The sequence below is a fragment of the Chelonia mydas genome, chromosome 16 (genome assembly GCF_015237465.2).
Source record: "Chelonia mydas isolate rCheMyd1 chromosome 16, rCheMyd1.pri.v2, whole genome shotgun sequence".
Classification (NCBI taxonomy): domain Eukaryota; kingdom Metazoa; phylum Chordata; order Testudines; family Cheloniidae; genus Chelonia; species Chelonia mydas.
In genome coordinates, this window is record NC_057857.1 from 19,345,543 (window position 1) to 19,364,980 (window position 19,438).

The 19,438-nt window shown below is 48.8% G+C and overlaps 1 protein-coding gene across 3 annotated transcripts in view; it reads right to left on the minus strand.

Annotated features, from left to right (window-relative positions):
- The window catches only part of GPSM1 (G protein signaling modulator 1), a 210,471-nt gene that overhangs the window by 124,361 nt on the left and 66,672 nt on the right, over window positions 1-19,438 (minus strand). Inside the window, exon 1 of one of the 3 annotated variants that reach the window (XM_027823419.3) lies at window positions 18,666-18,793. The exons of the other annotated variants lie outside the window; for them this stretch is intronic. Within the exon in view, the coding sequence (XP_027679220.2) occupies window positions 18,666-18,724 (59 nt within the window). The 5' untranslated portion in view covers window positions 18,725-18,793. Of the gene's footprint in view, window positions 1-18,665; window positions 18,794-19,438 lie in introns of those variants that run through there. 3 annotated transcript variants of the gene reach the window in all.

A 19,438-nucleotide genomic window follows, 5' to 3' on the forward strand; every position in this document is an offset into this window, starting at 1 on the left:
TGCCAGTGGGCTAGACATTATGAAAGGGGGATCTCGGACATCTGAAAACACTGGGAAAAGGACTTGGGGTAAGCGATGCTATAGGAGACAAGGGAATGGCTAGTGTGTTACGTTTAGGCTCTAGAAAGCATGTTCTGATTTTCTTTTATTGGGAATGCTCCAGAGGGATGCTTAGGGGTTGGTGTGTGCCTATCACTAACCTGTACTGAGAGGGAGATGCCTGGGAGGCAGTGGTTGAGTTCCCAGAGGCTGGTGAGGCAGGGAGCTGACCACCAACAGCCACAGACAAGACTCACGCTAAGGGCAGGCGGTAGCAAGATGCCTCACAACCCTGGGAAGCATCACAGATAGTAGCGAATCCAAGTGAGCGCTGAGGCAAAAAAAAGATACTCCTTTATTAGCAGTGAGGACAAGGCAGAAAAGAGGTTTCACTGTGTTTTGACCTAAGCATCACCTCCTTCTCCCTCCCCAAAACCCTCCTGTTACTGGCTGGCTTGTCTTACTTCGCTGTTCATCACAAGATCTCCTTCCACAGGTGGCCTAAGCGAATGGGGTAGAAAAATATGCTTGTGGTTCACAGAGATCCTAGGCAGGGCAATTCATTATTATTTGTGTTGTGGTACCTTCTCAGAGCCCCAGTCATGGAGCAGGGTCCCATTGTGCTAGGCCCTGTACAGCCACAGAACACAAGATGGCACCTTATATCTGAGGCTCCTGAGGTCTTTGCAAACACTAGGTGGTGAAGCCTCACCAAACCCCTTGTGAGACAGGTAAATACAGCCCCATTCGCAGAGATAGGGTAGGGCTATAAAACACATATAAAAGACCTGTTTAGAGCAAGTGCCGGGGACATCAAAAGGTGAGCAGAGGCACTGAGAGGCAAACTGACCTCAGTGCAATCTAAGGCCTGGCCTACACTACAGAGCTAGGTCGACGCAAGGCAGCTGACGTTGACCTAACTATGGAAGCATCTACACTTAAATGTTGGTCCCGCCCCACATAACCACCTTAATAATAACCACCTCCACAAGCAGCCAAAAGTCAAGGTTGAAGTATGTAGGTTTGCACAGTGTCAGTGTAGACACCGCGCTGCTGACATCGACTGTTACTGGCTTTTAGACGCTATCCCACAATGCCCCCACACTGACAGTACAATGGATACAAGCGCTCCGGGTGAGGATCCACACCGCCGACACAAGGAGCACAATGTAGACGCGCACAAGCTATGTCATTACTGTGGCGGCCGTCCACCTAAGTTAGGGCAACTTCATTTTGTAGTTTAGACCTGGCCTAAGTCAGAGAGATGGTGACTAGCATGTTAGCCCCACCCAGCTGCGATCAAATAGAATGGCATCTGCAGATGCAGCGGCGTTACCGTAGGCGTGTTGCCCAGTGCCTATGCTTGAAGCCATCAGAAAGCAGAACCCAGCAGAGTGGCTTGGTAAAGCAGGACAGCTGGCATGGCTGAAGCAGAAAACCTAGTAACCAGAAACCTGCTGCAGCACGCCTCAGGGCTGCAGTGACTCAACGGGGGCAAAGCTGGAGGATGGCAACGTTGTCCCATGAGGCAGCTATTTAAAAATATTAAAGCTTCTTCATTGCACAAAGGAATTAGGAACTGCATTTCCTCTGTTCCCCACATTTCACAATAGCTCACTGAGAACAGCTGCCAACTAAACGCTCCAGCAAAGCTGGCTGGCTCTAGTTAGCGCTTATTTGATTATAGGCCCCAAGAGTGGTTTTCTACCAGGAAACAGCATATTTTTTAAAATTAACTGCTGACTTCTTGGAGCCTGCAAGATGGATGGGTGTGTAGCGAAGTGGGGCTCTGGGCTCTCTAATTATTGAGAGTGGTTCCCGTTTCTCTGATGAGCTTATACCTGAATTTAGGTTTTTAATGGCGACCAGATGTTGTGTGAATGCTAATCGGGCCTTTCACTCCAATGTCTTTTCATTTCCCATGTGTCTTTGCGGGTTGAATTGTTCCTACCACATCTGTAGGGCAGCTCTCACAAACTATGGCCAACAACACAGACTGCAGCGGTGTGTACACACGCACACACACACACGTACACACTTTGTTGGGATGGCCAGCCACAGACCACGTGGTTCTCTGGAGCGCCCCAGAGTGACTATACAGGCTGGGCAATCTACGGTTACTGCCCAGGTCTCCCAAAATCTTGGCCTGGGCTCCCCCGTCATAGAAGGGACTGCTGACTACATTATAGAGGTCAAGGGAGGCTTTGGGTGCAGCTGATCTTAAAACCATCAGTTCCCAGCTTCCTTCTAAACAACCTTTCCCCAGTGATCAGAAAGAATGGCATGAATATTGTAACATGGAGCAATAAGAGGACTGGCACCATGCCACTGTACTAGAAAGCACTAAAATAGGAAACCAAGCTAAGGGGGAAATTCTCCTTTCAATGCACATCTCATCCTCTGAGGGAGGAAGGGCGTGCGCAGAAGAATGAACTGGGACTCAGAAGAGCTGGGTTCTAAGCTCAACCCTGCCACCAACTTCCACTTTGACCTGGACAAAGACACTCAACCTCTCTGTGCTTCATTTCCTACACCCCCACACACAGTAAAAATGGGGATAATGCTTCCCAGGGGGATGTGAGAATATAGCCAGTAACGTTGGCAAATCGCTTTGAGATCCGAGTAGGACAATGTCTGCTGGTCAGTATGGGGATGGGTACACTACATGAACCTAGAGAGAGGGATATGGATTGGCAAGGTTTAGCTCTCATGGGTGGAACGAATGCAGAATACACAGAGATTTGCAGGGTTGATCACAGAGGAGAATTTTGTTTTGAGGTCATTTGTTCTCTTGAGGCTCCATGCCATGGAGTACAGGAAATTGTAATAATTCACTACAAAATCTGCCTTAGAAGCTACAGCAGTAGTCAAAACCGCCAACAGGCCATACTGAACTAAAACTGAGAAATAGGGTTGCCAATTTTGGTTGGACGTATTCCTGGAGGTTTCTTCACGACACAATCTTTAATTAAAGATTAATCTTTAATTCCTGGAGACTCCAGGACAATCCCAGAGGGTTGGTAATCCTACTGAGAAAAGAAGCCCTTGAAGGATCCGCCAAAGAGCAAACATGGTGCTGTGGTTTAGAGAAATGTAGGAGACATCTGGAAAAAGCCAAAGAAACATATGATGAACTGCCCCGTGTTTGGAGGGTAGCTCGCTATAGGAAAAGCTCTGTATTACCTGCAAATAACCACACGTCAACACGACATCATCTTAATGTATGATGGAATTTCAGTGACACTATGATTTGGAACATACAGGGACAATCTGGCCGTGTGCATGAGCTTCATCTCAGAACCTGTTATTATTATTAATTACTTGCATTGCAGTAGCATTTACCTACCCCAGCTGAGATCAGAGCCCCATTGTAGTAGCACTCTAAAAATCAACTAGTAAGAGTGAGACTCTGCCCTGAAGAACTTACAGTCTAACAGACAAGACAAAGTATGAGAGAGGAAAGAGCGAGGTAAAGTGACTGGCCCAAGGTCACACTGCATGTCAGTGGCACAGCCAAGAATAGACCGTGTCTCCTGAGTCCCCAATCCAGTGCTCTACCCACACCCACTCTCTGAAACAAACTCTGAAGTGATCAGGCTACCAAGTTCATCCTGATGTCTCACTCCACTGGCAGGCACATGCGGGGGAAGGCAGTGATAGGTCCCCAGCCCAGGACACAGCTAGTTTCGCTCAATACAATGGGTTTTCAAAGCATGGTGGGAGCTGAGCCTTGATTTTCTGCTGATCGGAGAACATGCTACATACATATCAAGTGATTGTGCCAAATCAGAGCCACACCTTACAAGAGACGGGCAGGCCAAAATGTCTGCTTTTGGAAGGCATTCATTGGAGCTGCCTCACTAAGGTCAGAGTCTGGGCTCCTATCCTGGAGCCCAGACCTCACAGGGTACGTCTGCACAGCAAGCCGAAATCTGCTGCAGCAAGCCGTGCTGGGTCATTCAATTGCTGTGTAGACGTGCGGGCTCCAGAACCCGAGCCTAAATGACTACACAGCTAATCTGAGCGACCCGGGCTCCATGACTCACTGCTGTGGGTTTCTGCTTGCCATGGACACGTACCCACATACAGGGGTTGTTTTATAAAAAGTGATTTTACAAATCCCTCATGTTAATGGAAACATTTGTTAGCATTTTATTTCAACGCCCTCGTGCAGTGGTTTTGTTTGGATTCAGACAACACAGATGCTACCGTGTTGGGCTGGTGCATGAGAACCAGAGCATGAAATCTAACTAGCTTGGGTGAGCAAAGTGCAAAGAGAAAAGACAGAATGTAACCGGTGAAAAGCCAACTCGAGGTCTGGAATTCCTTCAGGTTTAACGGCCTATGGTGTTTTTAAACACAGGGCAGGACACTAAGCTTTATACGTGCAGTATAGTGTGTAACCGGGCACCTTACACTGCTGGAAAGGAAAGACAAACGTTCCCAGCTCAGACAACCCCAAAGAAAGATTCTGGCAACTAAAGGCGGCTTGCGATTGAAAGCAGATTTTTTGTCGGTGGCAGGCTGGCAGAGTTCCATGGTTATTTTAATGCTGCTGGGCCTGTGTTGAGGTACTAATGATGTGCTATGGTGCCGAAGGCCTTGCATAGCCATCCTTTTTTAAATTTACATTGAAATAAAGACATAGAATAGGGAAAACAATTGGAAAGCTGTATCTAGGACTTGATTCGCCCCCTCCCATGCTGACTTCAGCGGGACTATGGTCAGTATCAAGCACTTGCAGGAATGTGCTTTTAAACTATATATTGGGACAGAAATGGACATATGGAGAGTTGCCTGGCTCAACTGCATTTAAGATCAGATAGACATGACATAAATTTACCAACTGGATTATGTCAGCTTTCTTTAGCTTCTCATGAAAAATAAAATCCTATTTGTACCAGTGGAGACTAAACGGTTTAGAAAATCAGATCCGCCAAATAAAATTTAATTACAAATACCTTAGAGGAGGGAAAGCTCAAGACAGTCTATGGGAAGATTTCCTACAGACAGCATAAAAATAGTCCTGACTTAGAGCCCCACAGACAACTTTAATGATCAGGCTGTGCAAAGATACAGGATGTATTTTTGTTTTGTGGCGATGGTCAGCATTTTTAGTCTATTTTTTGTACAGGGAAGTGGCTTTGAATTCTGCAAGCTGGGCTGGCTGCTCAAAGGCCAGCAGAGCTCGGTAGGCATGAAGTGGGGAAGGAGGATTGCTTAGGCAGCAACCTGAAGTAAAGTTTACTCTAAAACTATCACAGCATCAAGAGGTGAACAGATCCTAAGACAGTCCTGCCTCCCGAGACTGAGCTGGTGGCTCACTTGTCAGGGCTGAAGACGTTGCCGAGTCACCTGAACTGTGTAAAGCAAAACAACTCAATGTTTAAAAAAACCCATGATTTTCATTCTCTCCTCAAGAGGTCTAGGACTGGTCAGGATTGAGATCTACTGGCCGTGTGAGGTGCAGGGCTGGAATAGCAGAGGGGGCTTAAGGTCAGCCTGAGATTCACAGACAAATCTCTGGGTGAGCCCAGATTGACTTAGCCAGGATTGTGGCAGGGACGCGTTAAGGTGTATGGTTAGAATAGAGAGTAGGGGGACAACACTGAGATGTTGTAGATTAGAATAAAGGTCCATTGGCGGTGTGAGATCCCAAAGTAGACATGGCAGAAATGTTGCAAGTCAGACTGACGTGCACCTGCCAAGCTGTCAGCAAGGAACATCAGGGAGTGATGTGTGGAAGGGTTTGAAGTGCAGAGGTTAGGTGCAGGGACCAGAACAAGCAGGGGTTGCACCAGGACCTAAGAACAGCCATCCTGGGTCAAACCAATGGTCCATCTAGCCCAGTATCCTATCTTTCAACAGTGGCCGGTGCCAGGTGCTTCAAAGGGAATGAACAGGGCAATTTATCAAGTGATCCATTCCCTGTTGTCCACTCCCAGCTTCTGGCAGTCAGAGGTTTAGGGACACCCAGAGCATAGGTTGTGTCCCTGACCACCTTGGCTAATAACCTTATTGACAGACCTATTCTCCAGAAACGTATCACATTTTTTTTTAGCCGTTATACTTCTGGCCTTCACAACATCCCTAGGCAATGAGTTCCACAGGTTGGCATTGCGTAGGGTAAAGTACTTCCTTGTGGTCGTTTTAAACCTGCTGCCTCTTAATGCCATTGGGTGACCCCTGGTTCCTGTGTTATGTGAAGGAGTTAAAAATTCCTGATTCACTTCCTCCACACCAGTCACACTTTTATAGACTTCTGTCATATCCCCCCTCAGTCGTCTCTTTTTTAAGCTGAGCAGACCCAGTGTTTTAAATCTCACCTCATATGGAAGCTGTTTCATACCCCTAATGGCGTTTGTTGCCCTTCTCTGTACATTTTCCAATTCTAGCATCTCTCTTTTGAGATGGGGTGACCAGAACTGCATGCAGCGTTGCAGAATGAGGTATTGGTACAGCAGCATGCCGGAGGCCCAGACTTGAAGCAGCAGAGGTTCCTGCAGGCCTGGATTAACATACAGCAGCAGAGCTGCTGGGGGATGGAGTTGGGGAGGCCAGGACAAAGACTGGAATAGCTAGACGGATGGTGCGGGGAAGGATGGAGAACATCCGCAGAGCTATATGGGGAAAGCTTGCACAGCATCTGCCCCCAATTGTTTGGCTCAAGACATGGATATTAGCCTCTCATCCTCACCAGCCTTTCATACCCCCTTAAAAATAAAAAATATATATATATAATAAAGTGAAATTCTCCACGGATTGTGCTACAGCAGCAGTTTATAAACACCTCTGACTTTGGTGCTGGCTGGCACACTGCTTGTAGAGGACGACTGACAACATTTTTAATGCTGCAGAGGCTGGGAGATGTCTCTTGGCTTTAGAATACCGAGTCTAATCAGCCCAGCTCGCCTGCTTCCTGTTCATTTATCCTACCAAGACCCTCACCCACCAACCCGGATGGAATTAGGCATCATTAATTCTCTTGAAATGTGGTTTGCTGAGCAATATCCCTGATCCCTAATACTTTAATGTGCTGCCACGGACAATCCTATTTCATAGAGGGGCAGCTGCATTGTATTATGCATGTAATATGCCCTAATTCAAACTCAGCCTAGGCATTAAGGAACTACATTTGCAACCAATAAACCCCACCTTCTCACCACCACACTCTGCTTTTGCAAACTGACTGCTCACTAGCACAGGCTCAAAATGGTCTACAGGGGCCTGCAGGCCCCCAGGGCTCCCTACCCCCAAAGAAATGTCCTGCTCTGTAATATGAGGAGCGGGAGTGAGTAAGGATGGTCAGGTTTCAGGGGAGACACAGTTGGCAGGGACACCACGGGGTCAGGAACGCAAGCCAGGGCCAGGCTGCTACCCCACACTCGAGACTCAACATGCTTCATAAAGATCTCTTTTCTACAACTCTGCCTGCCTCGTCACTTACTGCTAATGAATCAGAGCCCACGCAGAGCTTCTCCTTCCCAGGCATGAGAAAGAGCCAAATCTTCGGTGATGTCCATTAGGAGCCTCCTTTGCCAACCTAACCTGAGACGTGTTCAAGTACCACAGGGATGGGCACCAGTGCAGACCCTAAACCAGAGACAAGTCCCAGTCGGCAGGGACCCAGGAACCGACTGGCTTTGGAGCCACAGATTCACCTGGGAGGGCCCCAGTGCTGGAGGGGAGCAGGACCAGCAGATACAAGCAGTGAGGATCTGGGTGGAAGCCGGGGGCCTAGACCCAGCTGCCCTTCACCCGCACCATGAAGCATCATCTAAGACTCCTTACAATGCTACGCTAAGCAGCTCCAGAAGGCAAGAGGGCCGTGCTCGTGGCAGGCCCAACTGTGAGGCAGCTGGGCCCACCAAAGAATCTCTGACATCGCTTCATGCCAAGGGCAGAGAAGACCCTCCTCACGCACCCTCAATGCCCTGGCAGTGCCAAGTGGAAACAGCCCAAGTCCCAGATATACAGCCCACTCTCCTAGCGTTCTCCTGGTCTCAGAGGCCTTGTGTGTCCAGGCTAACACCCCCTTGAGCCAAACTCCCTGCAAAGTGCTGAAACATTCAGGTAAGTGGCTCCTTTTCATTTCCGGTTCTCAGCTAGGCCTGGCAATGCGCCAAGGATGGCTCTCCTCACTGTACCCCATCCAGGGCCAGAAGCACTAACAGAATGAGCCTGCTCTCCCCAGCAGGGAACAGATTCTGCAGAGGGAAGAGGTAAAGAGAGAAAAGAATCCAACCTCTGTGGCCACTTATCCAAGCTGAATTCTGTGCCTGTTGAGGCTGACCTCTCTGGCCAGCCCTTACCTGCCCAGGAGCTCCGGAAGGAAATTGGAATTTGTATACACAATCCCTAATTCTGGCCAAAGATCAGCAGGGAACTGAACACTTACAGCAGAGGTGGCCAACCTGAGCCTGAGAAGGAGACAGAATTTATCAATGTACATTGCCAAAGACCCACAGTAGTACGTCAGCAGCCCCCCCCATCAGCTCCCCCCACCACTGCTCCCAGCGCCTCCCACCCACCGGCAGCCCCGCTGATCAGCACCTCCCCCTCCCTCCCTGCACCTCCCAATCAGCTGTTTCGTGGCTTGCAGGAGGCTCTGGGAGGAAGGGGGAGACGGAGGGCACAGCAGGCTCAGGGGAGGGTGCGGGAAGGGGTGGAGTGGGGGCAGGGCCTGTGGCAGAGCCAGGGGTTGAGCAGTGAGGACCCCCTGGCACATTGGGGCTGGAGCTACAGGTGCCAACTTTCCAGAGTTGGTGCCTATACAAGGACCCGCAGGTTGACCACCCTGACTTACAGCATTGAAGTTTCCATATAAATCACAGCTGGAGAGATCACACTTTAATGCACAGATGAGTGATGTTCTTTTGAATCCAGGCAGGATCTTCCATCCTGCTGAGCTCCTTTCAAGGCTAACGTCATTCCATTAGCTACAGTCCATAAAGAGCTTTTCCCAGCTGTACAGCACATTGTACCAGTTTTCACTCTGAGGGGACAGAAGCTGGTTCTCCAGCCTTATGCCCACATATCCGATCTTTAACCTTCCTGCAGCCAAGTGGGGTTTTGCTCCTGTCGGAGAAGCAGGCCAAGGAAAGGCAACCCCCAGTGTTTTTTTATTTTAAAGTGCTGGCATAAATCCAAATACTGGAATATTTTCATTGCTACTATACCAAGGATGAGAATTCAAATTAAACTGGCACCGGCCATTTCTATCCATTTACCCAGGTATTTATAATGCACCCATCACTGCAGTAGGCTCGGCTATTTGTCATGTAGCATCCTCATTCTTAAGCTTCACGTGGAGGTGTGGGGGTGGGGGCTAATGTTCGTAAAGGAATTTTCAGATGTTTTTTCTTCAGCAAATCAATTTCCCAGCCCTGATAATGGCTTTTCATCCTGTGGCTGTAATAGACGCATGCTATCTAATTCCCTTTCTAAAATAAAATTAAGCCAACCCCTAATTGGTTACATCACCCAGGACAACTGCAGAAATTAATTCCATACAGCAAAAGTACCAAGGGCAGATGGAGTGCATGAATATTGCTAAAGAGAATACCAGTTAGCACCAAGGCTCTAACCAGCACCCGTCTGCTAGGACAGTGGTTCTCAAACTTATTTGACCCACACCCCCCTTCTCTGTGCCTGTAGCAATTTACACCCCTGCCTCACCACACAAGTACATGTACCAGTAAAAAAATAACAAAAACCAACATGCAACTCTCACTAAATATTAAAAACAGTAAGGCACTGTTTCAAACACAGCCAACGATCCATTGTAATAAAGGGCACAAGCAAAACTGTAATTGGGGTCAATGCTTACAGTTAGATGTGCAGACCGCATCGTAGCAAACGGCTTAACGTACAGGTACCAACGACTTTGTATAATGCTATTCGAGCTTAACAAAAATCCATCAAAATGCACAGCACCATCCAGAGTCCAATGCACAGAGTCATCTAAGGACCCAATATGTCTGGAGGAATCGGGGTGCTAGGTATTCACTGATGTGGGTAAAATGTGCACGGTTCCCTTCCCCCCCCCCCACCCCCCCGCAAGCTCAGAATAAATTCTGCCCTCCCCGAGTTTGAAACCTCTGCACTGGGAGATTGGGTACCTACACAGCATGGTCTTCACCTGAAGGTAATGTCTTTTGGGTATTGCTGACCCCGGCTGGATTTGAACCAGCAATCTAGAGGTAAAAGGCTCCTCCTCGCTACCCAGACAGCCCAGACTTTTTCAAACAAACTTTTCCTGCGATGGCAGCATTCCCACTGTCCAGCCAAACCATTTTCCCAGCACCCAAGTCAGTCCCAACTTGGCTGCCAATGATCTCCTCACCTGGGGACCCATCAGTACCCGACTTCTCCTTTGCTGACTATGAGCATGGTTCTTCAGGACCCTTCCCAGGAGGGGAGGCAGAAAGGAGCTACGACGAGGTGGGCGGCACAGGGGTGAACCTCCTGGCAAAAGACCTTCGCGTAGCAGGTGATGGAACTCAAGGCCATCCCGTGCAAGGCATGACCGAGCCATGCTATGCAGCAGAGGAAGGGGTCAGGCGAACACCGTCATTTCCAAGCCCAGGTCTCCCTGTCCAGTAAGGCTCAGGGATGGCCAATTAAAGAGTCAACATTCAGCTCTCTGTGAACTGACTTTAGGGGGACGCTCCCAACCCTCAAAGGCAATTAAGCTTATTTGACTTAGAATCACAGAACTGTAAGAGACCTTGAGAGGTCATCTAGTCCAGTCCCCTGCACTCATGACAGGACTAAGTATTATCTAGAGCACCCCGACAGGTGTTTGTCCAACCTGCTTTTAAAAATCCCCAATGATGGAGATTCCACCACCTCCCTAGGCAATTTATGCCAGTGTTTAACCATCCTGACAGTTAGGAAGTTTTTCCTAATGTCCAACCTAAACCACCCTTGCTGCAATTTAAGCCCACTGCTTCTTGTCCTATCCTCAGAGGTTAAGAACAACAATTTTTCTCCATCCTCCTTGTAACCACCATTTATGTACTTGAAAACTGTTCTCATGTCCCCTCTCAGTCTTCTCTTCTCCAGACTAAATAAACCCAGTTTTTTTTCAATCTTCCCTCATAGGTCATGTTTTCTAGAACTTTAATCATTTTTGTTGCTCTTCTCTGGACTTCTCCAACTTGTCCACATCTTTCCTGAAATGTGGCACTCAGAACTGGACACAATACTCCACTTCAGGCCTAATCAGCGTGGAGTAGAGTGGAAGAATTACTTCTCGTGTCTTGCTTACAAAAGTCCTGCTAATACATCCCAGAATGATGTGTGTGTTTGTTTTGCAACAGTGTTACACTGTTGACTCCTATTTAGCTTGTGATCCACTATGACCCCCAGACCCCTTTCCGCAGAACTCCTTCCAAGGCAGTCATTTCCCATATCGTATGTGTGCAACTGATTGTTCCTTCCTAAGTGGAGTACTTTGCATTTGTCCTTATTGAATTTCATCCTATTTACTTCAGACCATTTCTCCAGTTTGTCCAGATCATTTTGAATTTTAATCCCATCTTCCAAAGCACTTGCAACCCCTCCCAGCTTGGTATCGTCCACAAACTTTGTACGTGTACTCTGTATGCCATTATCTAAATCACTGATGAAGATACTGAAGAGAACCGGACCCAGAACCGATCCCTGTGGGACCCCACTCATTATGCCCTTCCAACATGACTGTGAACCATTGATAACTACTCTCTGGAAATGATTTTCCAACCAGTTATGCATCCACCTTATAGTAGCTCCATCTAGGCTGTTTATGAGAAGGTCATGCGAGACAGTATCAAAAGCCTTACTAAAGTCAAGCTATACCACGTCTACTCCTTCCCCCCCTAGCCACAAGGCTTGTTACCCTGCAAAGAAAGCTATCAGGTTGGTTTGACTTGAGTTGATAGAAAATTGCATAACTCCTAAGCCTGCCACCCCACTCGAAAGTGCTATTTCTGTTCCATCTGTTTGTCGTATCTGTTCTACAATATGAAATATTTTAGGACAAAAAAAATGCAAGGATTGCTATTGCTTGCGGGAACATGACGTAACAAGCACAATGTCTGGCATAAGCTGTGTTAGTTAACTGCCAGTCAGCTAAACTGGCACAGGGAATACTGATACAGCATCTTGATTGGAAGACTAACACAAAGTGTTCAGATGACCTATATACACACATACGTGTCTCTGTGTTTAGGGCAGTGCATTTATTATTTGTATTACAGTAGCAACTGGACGCCAAAGCTAAGCACAGAACCCCATTGTGCGATGGGCTGTACACATACAGAGTAAGAGGTGTCTCCAGCCCAAACAAACTGACACTCTAAACAGACAGAAGAGACAAAGGCTGAGAGAAACCCTTTTAAATAGGGTGAAATGAGAAATACAGTGACTTGCCCAAGATTACCCAGGGAGTCTGTAGCAAAGCCAGAAAATGAACCTACATCTCCTGAGTTCCAGTTCAGTGCCTTAGCCACAAAACCATCCAGATGCTCGCAGAATGCCTGCTGCTGTGGGATGACCCACGTTACTCACGAATGTTAAAACTACAAACAAGTTCTGCAAGCTGAACAGATGTCAACAAAACCATTACTCCACACCAAGTAATCCTGCGTTTTGCCTAGACCCCCTATGACGCAGCACAGACATTTTAGAAATGTGTGTGCGCGTGATTTTTCAGACCCTTTTTCCTGCCAAGGCAGGCTGCCTTCGTGCCATGAGTCCAACCACACCGGCCGTAGGTGGGGGCAGAAAAACTACAGCTAATATAATTTAGAGACTTCTAAAAATGATCTAAAATGGCTTTTCCAAATGTAATAATATAGCAGTTTGAAGGTCTGATCTATCGGGGCTAAAAACAAAGGCCTTATGTCACAAAACAAGGGCATTTTCGGCTTTCCAATGGCAAGTCTCATGGCCCACAGCATACCAGACCTTAGACCTGCCGGAGATCTAGGACTGAATGTCCTTCAGCCTGTGATGCATGATGGGAGAGATTTTGGCAGTAGAAATACACATTTGGGGAGAAGGAGGAAACACTGGTGGGAAGGAGAGTAGCTGTTTGGAATTGCAGAAGTCGTCCCAGGAGAGGTGAGGTGAACAGAGTACAGGGGAGACAGTCAACTGTGCAAAATAAATCTCATTTGTGGTCTGAATCATTGTGGTGCAGTCACTTAACCTTGTAGCGAGTGCCTGCCACTCCGCATGTATAACTAGCTGCACCAATTCCACCTATTTGCCTGTCCTACCAAATAAGGTGCCTGCCTACTTGCAGTATACCAATCAGCATCCACCCTGGGAACTTGTGCATGGCCAACCCCTTGGGACCCGCATCAAAATGCATTATGCAACAGGAGAGTTTTTCCTTCCCAATGTTAACATTTAGTGCTTTAAACACTTAGGTTTGGTACAGTGAGTCCAGCCATTTAGTCTACATGTGCAATTTCAAAGGATGTATTTCACCTGAACTCCTTTCCAGTGAGATGGAACAATCCAGTCACGTTTGTTTATCTCTGGTATTTTCTTGAAAAAGCTTCAGTGACGTTTCTCCTACCACTAACAATCAGAAACCTCTCATAGATGGCTCAGAGGATTTACAGCGAGATATAACGAAGCTTTTCATCGCTAGGTTGCCTATTCAGTTCCAGTCTGGGTTGATGCAGGTTGGTGGATTTCAGTCCAGTTCCTAGCTGTCCACGTAACAAAAGCCACCTGCTAATTTTCATCTTGGTGAATAATTGCAGCTGAAAAGCCAGTGACTGAACAGGCCAGGGAAAGGAGATGACCATTCTGCAATCTTATCAAACAGGTTAAAGTATTTTCTTTTGCTCCCAATTATACTTCACTTTCACTACACAAAACACACCACCACACTTTCAAAATAATATACAGCCATTTATTTGAATGCTTTGGAGATTTGCTTCTCTGAGTGCTGAGTGTCCAAAAAAAAATCTGAATATTTCATGGAGTATTGCGATTTCTGGGAGCTACTGAAAAAAAATGCAGCAATATGGATATAGGCTCTTCCCAAGGGAATATCCCCCAGCTGATGAACATACTGTTATATAGTTCTTCCACCCAACTTGGTCTTTTATTCAAAAAAAAAGAAAACCACTGAACTTTTCAGGGCACTCAGCGGGCTGGTTTGGGATCTGAATCCTAGACCCTATCTTCTCCGCAGTTTTGGGGCCAGAGTAGCACAAAAGGGGGCAATTTAGGAGTTGGTGCAAATGTGTTGGACGTCCTCCTGTCTGACACACCAGGGACTGACCCTGGGACCTCCAGAACTATACAGACTTATATCCGCTATGGATTGAACCCAGAGGGGAAACTAACACCCACTCACCAGATGGCTATACAAGCATCCCATTTCCCTTAAAAAGCACAGCTCCAGGACTCTGGCAGTCCCATGCAAGGTGTGTGTGTTGGGGGATTGTGCCCTGGTGCCCTTCCCTAGCATGGAAGAGTGGCTAGGATCTGGTGTAAAGCACTTCAGAGTGGAACCGTTCCGAGCAGAGATGTACTTTTCTAAAACAGGGATGAATAGAATGGCCCTGGCCTCGCTCCCCACACCCCTCTCCCATTTCAGACTCCAGCTTTGCTCAGATTTATGGAGCAAGCAGCCAGCCCACACCATATATCATTACCATGACTAGCAGTACAAAGGTGAGTGATTACACAAGGTCTCTTCAAAAGGGCAGCGCTGCACAGAAAAGGCAATCTGTATCAATGCTCCTGCAGGGCCACCCTGCCACGTTTGCTCAGGTCAGACTCTGGCTGGCTGCAGTAGAAATGTATCCAAGTAAGGAGCACAACCTCTAATCAAGCTTCATGCCACCTCTGAGGTATGGTTCATTAGTCTCATTTACCAATGGGGAAACTGAGGCATGGAGGAACGGTGACTTGCACAAGGGTCACAGAGTGAGTCCATGTCAGCACAGGGAGGAGAGCTCAGGTTCTCCGTGTTTTGCTTGGGGCCCTCAGATCACAGGCCTTCCCCCCAGTGGATTAGTAAATCCAGAACACTAGCTCCCTTTCCCCTGCTCTGTTAAAACACTTTCCAAACACACTTCATATTGCCCGATTGTGCCGGTGCTGAGCTACCTCAGCTCCTACTGGCTTTGGCAAAATGCAGGCCATGAGTCTATCATAATAGGGCGCCTTCATTAAGAGGAAGAACAGGATGCTTTAAGGGCCCCTGATATACCTATTGCCAGCCCCCCGCACACATAGGTCAGGTAAACGCTGGATTGACACTAATGAGCTGGATGCTGTTCATGCCATGCTCAGGGCAAATCAGGAACATTTCTAAATGCTTTGGAGTCTGTATGAGTCTTTTCAAACAGGCAGCACTGGGGAGGGTGATCTTTTATCCAAGCCTTCGTGCCAGCTTTGTTCGTTTCTGATCTGAGTGCACTGTTAGCTAATGTCCTCTCCATGCCGGATTGGTAATGCGCCCGTGATGTGAATTCAATGCTGCTGCTTTCCCAAGAACATGCCGACCACTCTCACACACAGCCTCATCAATCTGCAGAATGGCCTGTTAAAGCAGAAGGCCTTTAAGTTTTGGGGTTTCAGAGGACACCCCACCCCTCCCGCCCCCAAGGAGGAATCTGATCCACAGTATCCACCACAAATCACGATCCAGGATCCCTGGTCACTTTCAGTCCTTGTATGAGCTCTTACATAGTGCTTAAGGTCACAGTCCCAGCCACACTCAATGAGCTTGGAGCACAAAAGGCACGGCCACATTCCACCAGCATCTGAGACTCCCCTGGAAGCCCATGGGAGTTTTGGGTACACAAAGCATGTAGGTCAGGCGCAAAAGGATGGTCTCGAGGCTGCAGCGTGGCGTATTCTCCCAGCAGGGGGAGGGATACGACATTCAGTCACAGCTGTCACGGTTTGTGGGAATTTCATAGTCCTCATAGTCTGAGTTCAAGCAACCCCAAAAACGCAGAGCTACACTCAGCTGAAGTGGCCAAATTTAGTTTGCTGGGGATTTTAGCAGCTCACCTCTTTCCTGAGAGCTGTCTAGATGAATCCACGTGTAAGAGATGGGGCATCTACCCACCTCTCCTATCCCTCCCTGAATTAGCAGTTGTGCAGCAACCATGCAGGGGTGGGCATGTATTAAAGAGTCGCAAAACGCCCATTTGGATTTCCTTCACAAAAATGATTAAAGTTTATTTAAACTAAAAGGTTTGCAAGAAGTAAGAGAGATTGACTCTAACCTGCTTAGAAGGTAGTATACATTTCCACAACCCCAGCCTAAAACAGGGGTAGGCTAAACTATTTGTTGCAACAGTGCATTCTCTTTTGGCTGTTACCAGCAGCTGGTGGTCAACAGGGGGAAGAAAAAAAAACAACCTAAACAGGCACCTAGTGCTCTCTTCAACCAATATTCAATAGAATCAGACAAATAACCCTTTCATTGCTAGGTTGAATTATTGTGTAAAGCATGTATCAAAGAGGGGCCAATGGAAAAAACACCATATTGTGTATGGTTAGAGGGAATTTTTTTTAAAATTCCAGATATTGCACAGACTGTGTCCCATTGCTGGAGAGAATCTGAAATGCAGATAATATTGATAACAACACAGAAATATCTTAAGGTCATGAACTTTCTCCACACTAGACTTCTTTGATTTGGTTCAAGTAACAGGCAGGACCAGAGCTGGGAAAACACAGCTGTTTCAGTTTGCATGGAGTTCATGAGAACATTCTCTACTTTTACATGTGTGGCATCCATTTTTCGCTTTGAGACTGGGGTTTAGGCAAATCTGTCTCTGCTCTGAATGTGTAATGTAATCAATAGTCCCATCCATGCATGACTGCTTGGTCCAGGCAAAATCTTAGCATGATGCTAAGTTGCTCCTACAGCGTCTAACTAATTGTGCTAGAGAACCAAGGAGAACTACAGGGTCTGTGTGGCCAGCAGCTTCAGTAAAGAATCCCCTGTATGTTAATTACAGCCATGTCATAGCTTTTCTCTACCATGAGGGGCACAGTATTCTCTCTCCTGCTCTTATCTTTACACTTTCTGTGCCCCCATGAGAGTAACAGCCTCTCACTTCCCACACACCAGCACTTCCTCTCCTCTTACAAAACACTCCGGAAAACCCAATTCTAACCAACCCTCCTCCACTTATTTTTGCACCCAGAATCCTCAGTGCACGTTATGAATTGCAGTCCTCCTGTGTACCCTTTGCCACCTGAAACAGACCATAAGCTACTCAGAGCAGGGCCCTACTTTGCTACATGTTTGCAAAAGCAGCACTGGTCTATACAGAATCAAGCATCAGACCATCTTTTCACATGATTCCCCTCCCAGATGCACTGGTAACCCACACGGTGGGCCTCTGTCCCTCCCTAGTCAAGAGGATAAGAATCCACTACAGCTGCTGGCTAATGGAGCTGCTCCTTCAGCTCCAGGGGGTAGAGGCTACAGCTGGTGAGAACATTTTCAACTAAATGAATTTTTGTCAGGCAGCTGAAACATATTGGTTTCAACAGTGTTTTCAAGAGGGACTCTCTAGCTCTGAGGCTAGGGGTCTGGCCTGGGAGAGTGAAATTCAAATACCCATTTTGCCCCAGTCTCAGCAGAGCTGGACATCCTAGATCAGGCTGAATCAGACACAGCAGGGGCTTGTTCCATAGTAAGGAATTAAACCTCTAAAGTTAACGTGTAAGGGAACCGCCATCCTCCGGTCAGCTCCAGTAGGGGGAACCTCCTGCTTTTAGCACTAAAGGTCTCTGGTTCAACCCCCCCGATGCCCATGTGGGCATCAACTGCGTGTGTGTGTGTACGTGTGTGTATGTGTGTACACACACCCTTCTGAACTGGGGCGAGATAAACCAATGCCAGGGAGGAGATGCTTCCCCCTCTAAGCCCGTCTGCGCCAGAGCCGGGAAGATCAATAGCAGCGTTTGCTAAAAGCCGGCTCCGTTTTCGACGAGGAGGGTTTACACCAAGGGACGCAAGCAAAAGACACGACCCCAGGGGGCCTTTCCAGCCGGAGCCAGGCGGCGCTGCGCCCCCGGAACCCCGCACGGAAGAGAAACCCGGTGCAAACCGGCTCACTGCAGTCCCGTGTGCACCCAGCTGACCCTGGGGTTTCGCTTCGACACAGAGTCGCGGGCTGGGCTGCAGAGACCCCCCCCCACCCCCGCCCGCTGCAAGCCGAGGGTGAGCGTCGACCACAGGAGCCGGCCCCTCGCTCCAGCCCGGGCGCTCACAGCTGCAAGGGACGGAGCAGCGATGAGCCAGCGGCTGCAAAGCCCGGCGGCCGGTCTGTGGTCTCCGCCGCTCGACTCCAGCCCGGGGAAGCCCACGGCCGGGGCTGGGGGGGGGGAGCCTGGCTGCTTTAACCGGCGAGCTGCGGCGTGAAACATCGCCCAGCCCCTGGCGACCCCCGCCGGCTCGCAGCACCGCGGCTCTCCGAAGCCGGAGAACTTTTCCGCTGGCCCCGCGTGCGGGCGATTGCAGCGAGCACTTGAACGCGGCAACAGGAGCAGCTGGGAGACCGCCCCGGGGGCGAGCCACGGCCCCTGCCGGGGGGTGGGGAGGGGGGGCACCGTCAACAGCTGCCAGCAAAGCCCCCTCTTACCTGGAGTAGAGTCTCTTGGTGGCCGAGTTCTGGATCTCATCGTGGGGGAGAAAAGCCATGAAAAAGGCAGCTCCAGCCTGAAAGCCTTCCCTCCCCCGCCTCCCCGAGGCGGCTTTGTGGAGCAGGAGTAGCCGGAACACAAACACACACACAGCGAGAGAGATCCACTTTGCACCTCCAGCTGCAGCTCGGCGCCGTAACCGTTAGCAGGGTGGCAGCGAGGAAGTGATGCAGAGTAACAATAACTCGCAGGCAGGCCCCTCCCCGGCCGGGTGATGTCAGACAGAGCTCACAAGTCAAGGGGCTTAAAGGGACTTTATCCCCCCTCCGCCCCAAAGTCCTGATTTCAGCCAGACGGTGGCCCCTGCTACTGGCAGGCCTCTCCTCTCCCCCAAGCACTGATTTCGACAGGTTGCGGGCAGCAGGCTGAGGGCTGGAAGGGGAGCCCGCTCCAGCTGTTCCGGCTGAGGAAGTGGGATCAGACGGTGGCACCCCGGGGGAAATCCTGGGCCGTCCAGGAGAAAAGCCAAAATGCTGAGCGTGGCTGTGGGAAGGGAGCGATAAGGAAAAGCCACAGGCCCTGCCCTAGCAGAGTCTCACGCCCAGGCTCCGACATGGGGCAAGCAGCGCTCATTCAGCGGGCACGTCAAGGGCGAAGCAGCAGCCAGCAGCCCTGCCCCTTCCAACGAAGGCCACGCACTGGGCATCCTTACTCCTGCAGAGTAGCACCCTGTGCCTTGAGCAGGCCCCTGGTTTGAATACTCCAGGAATAA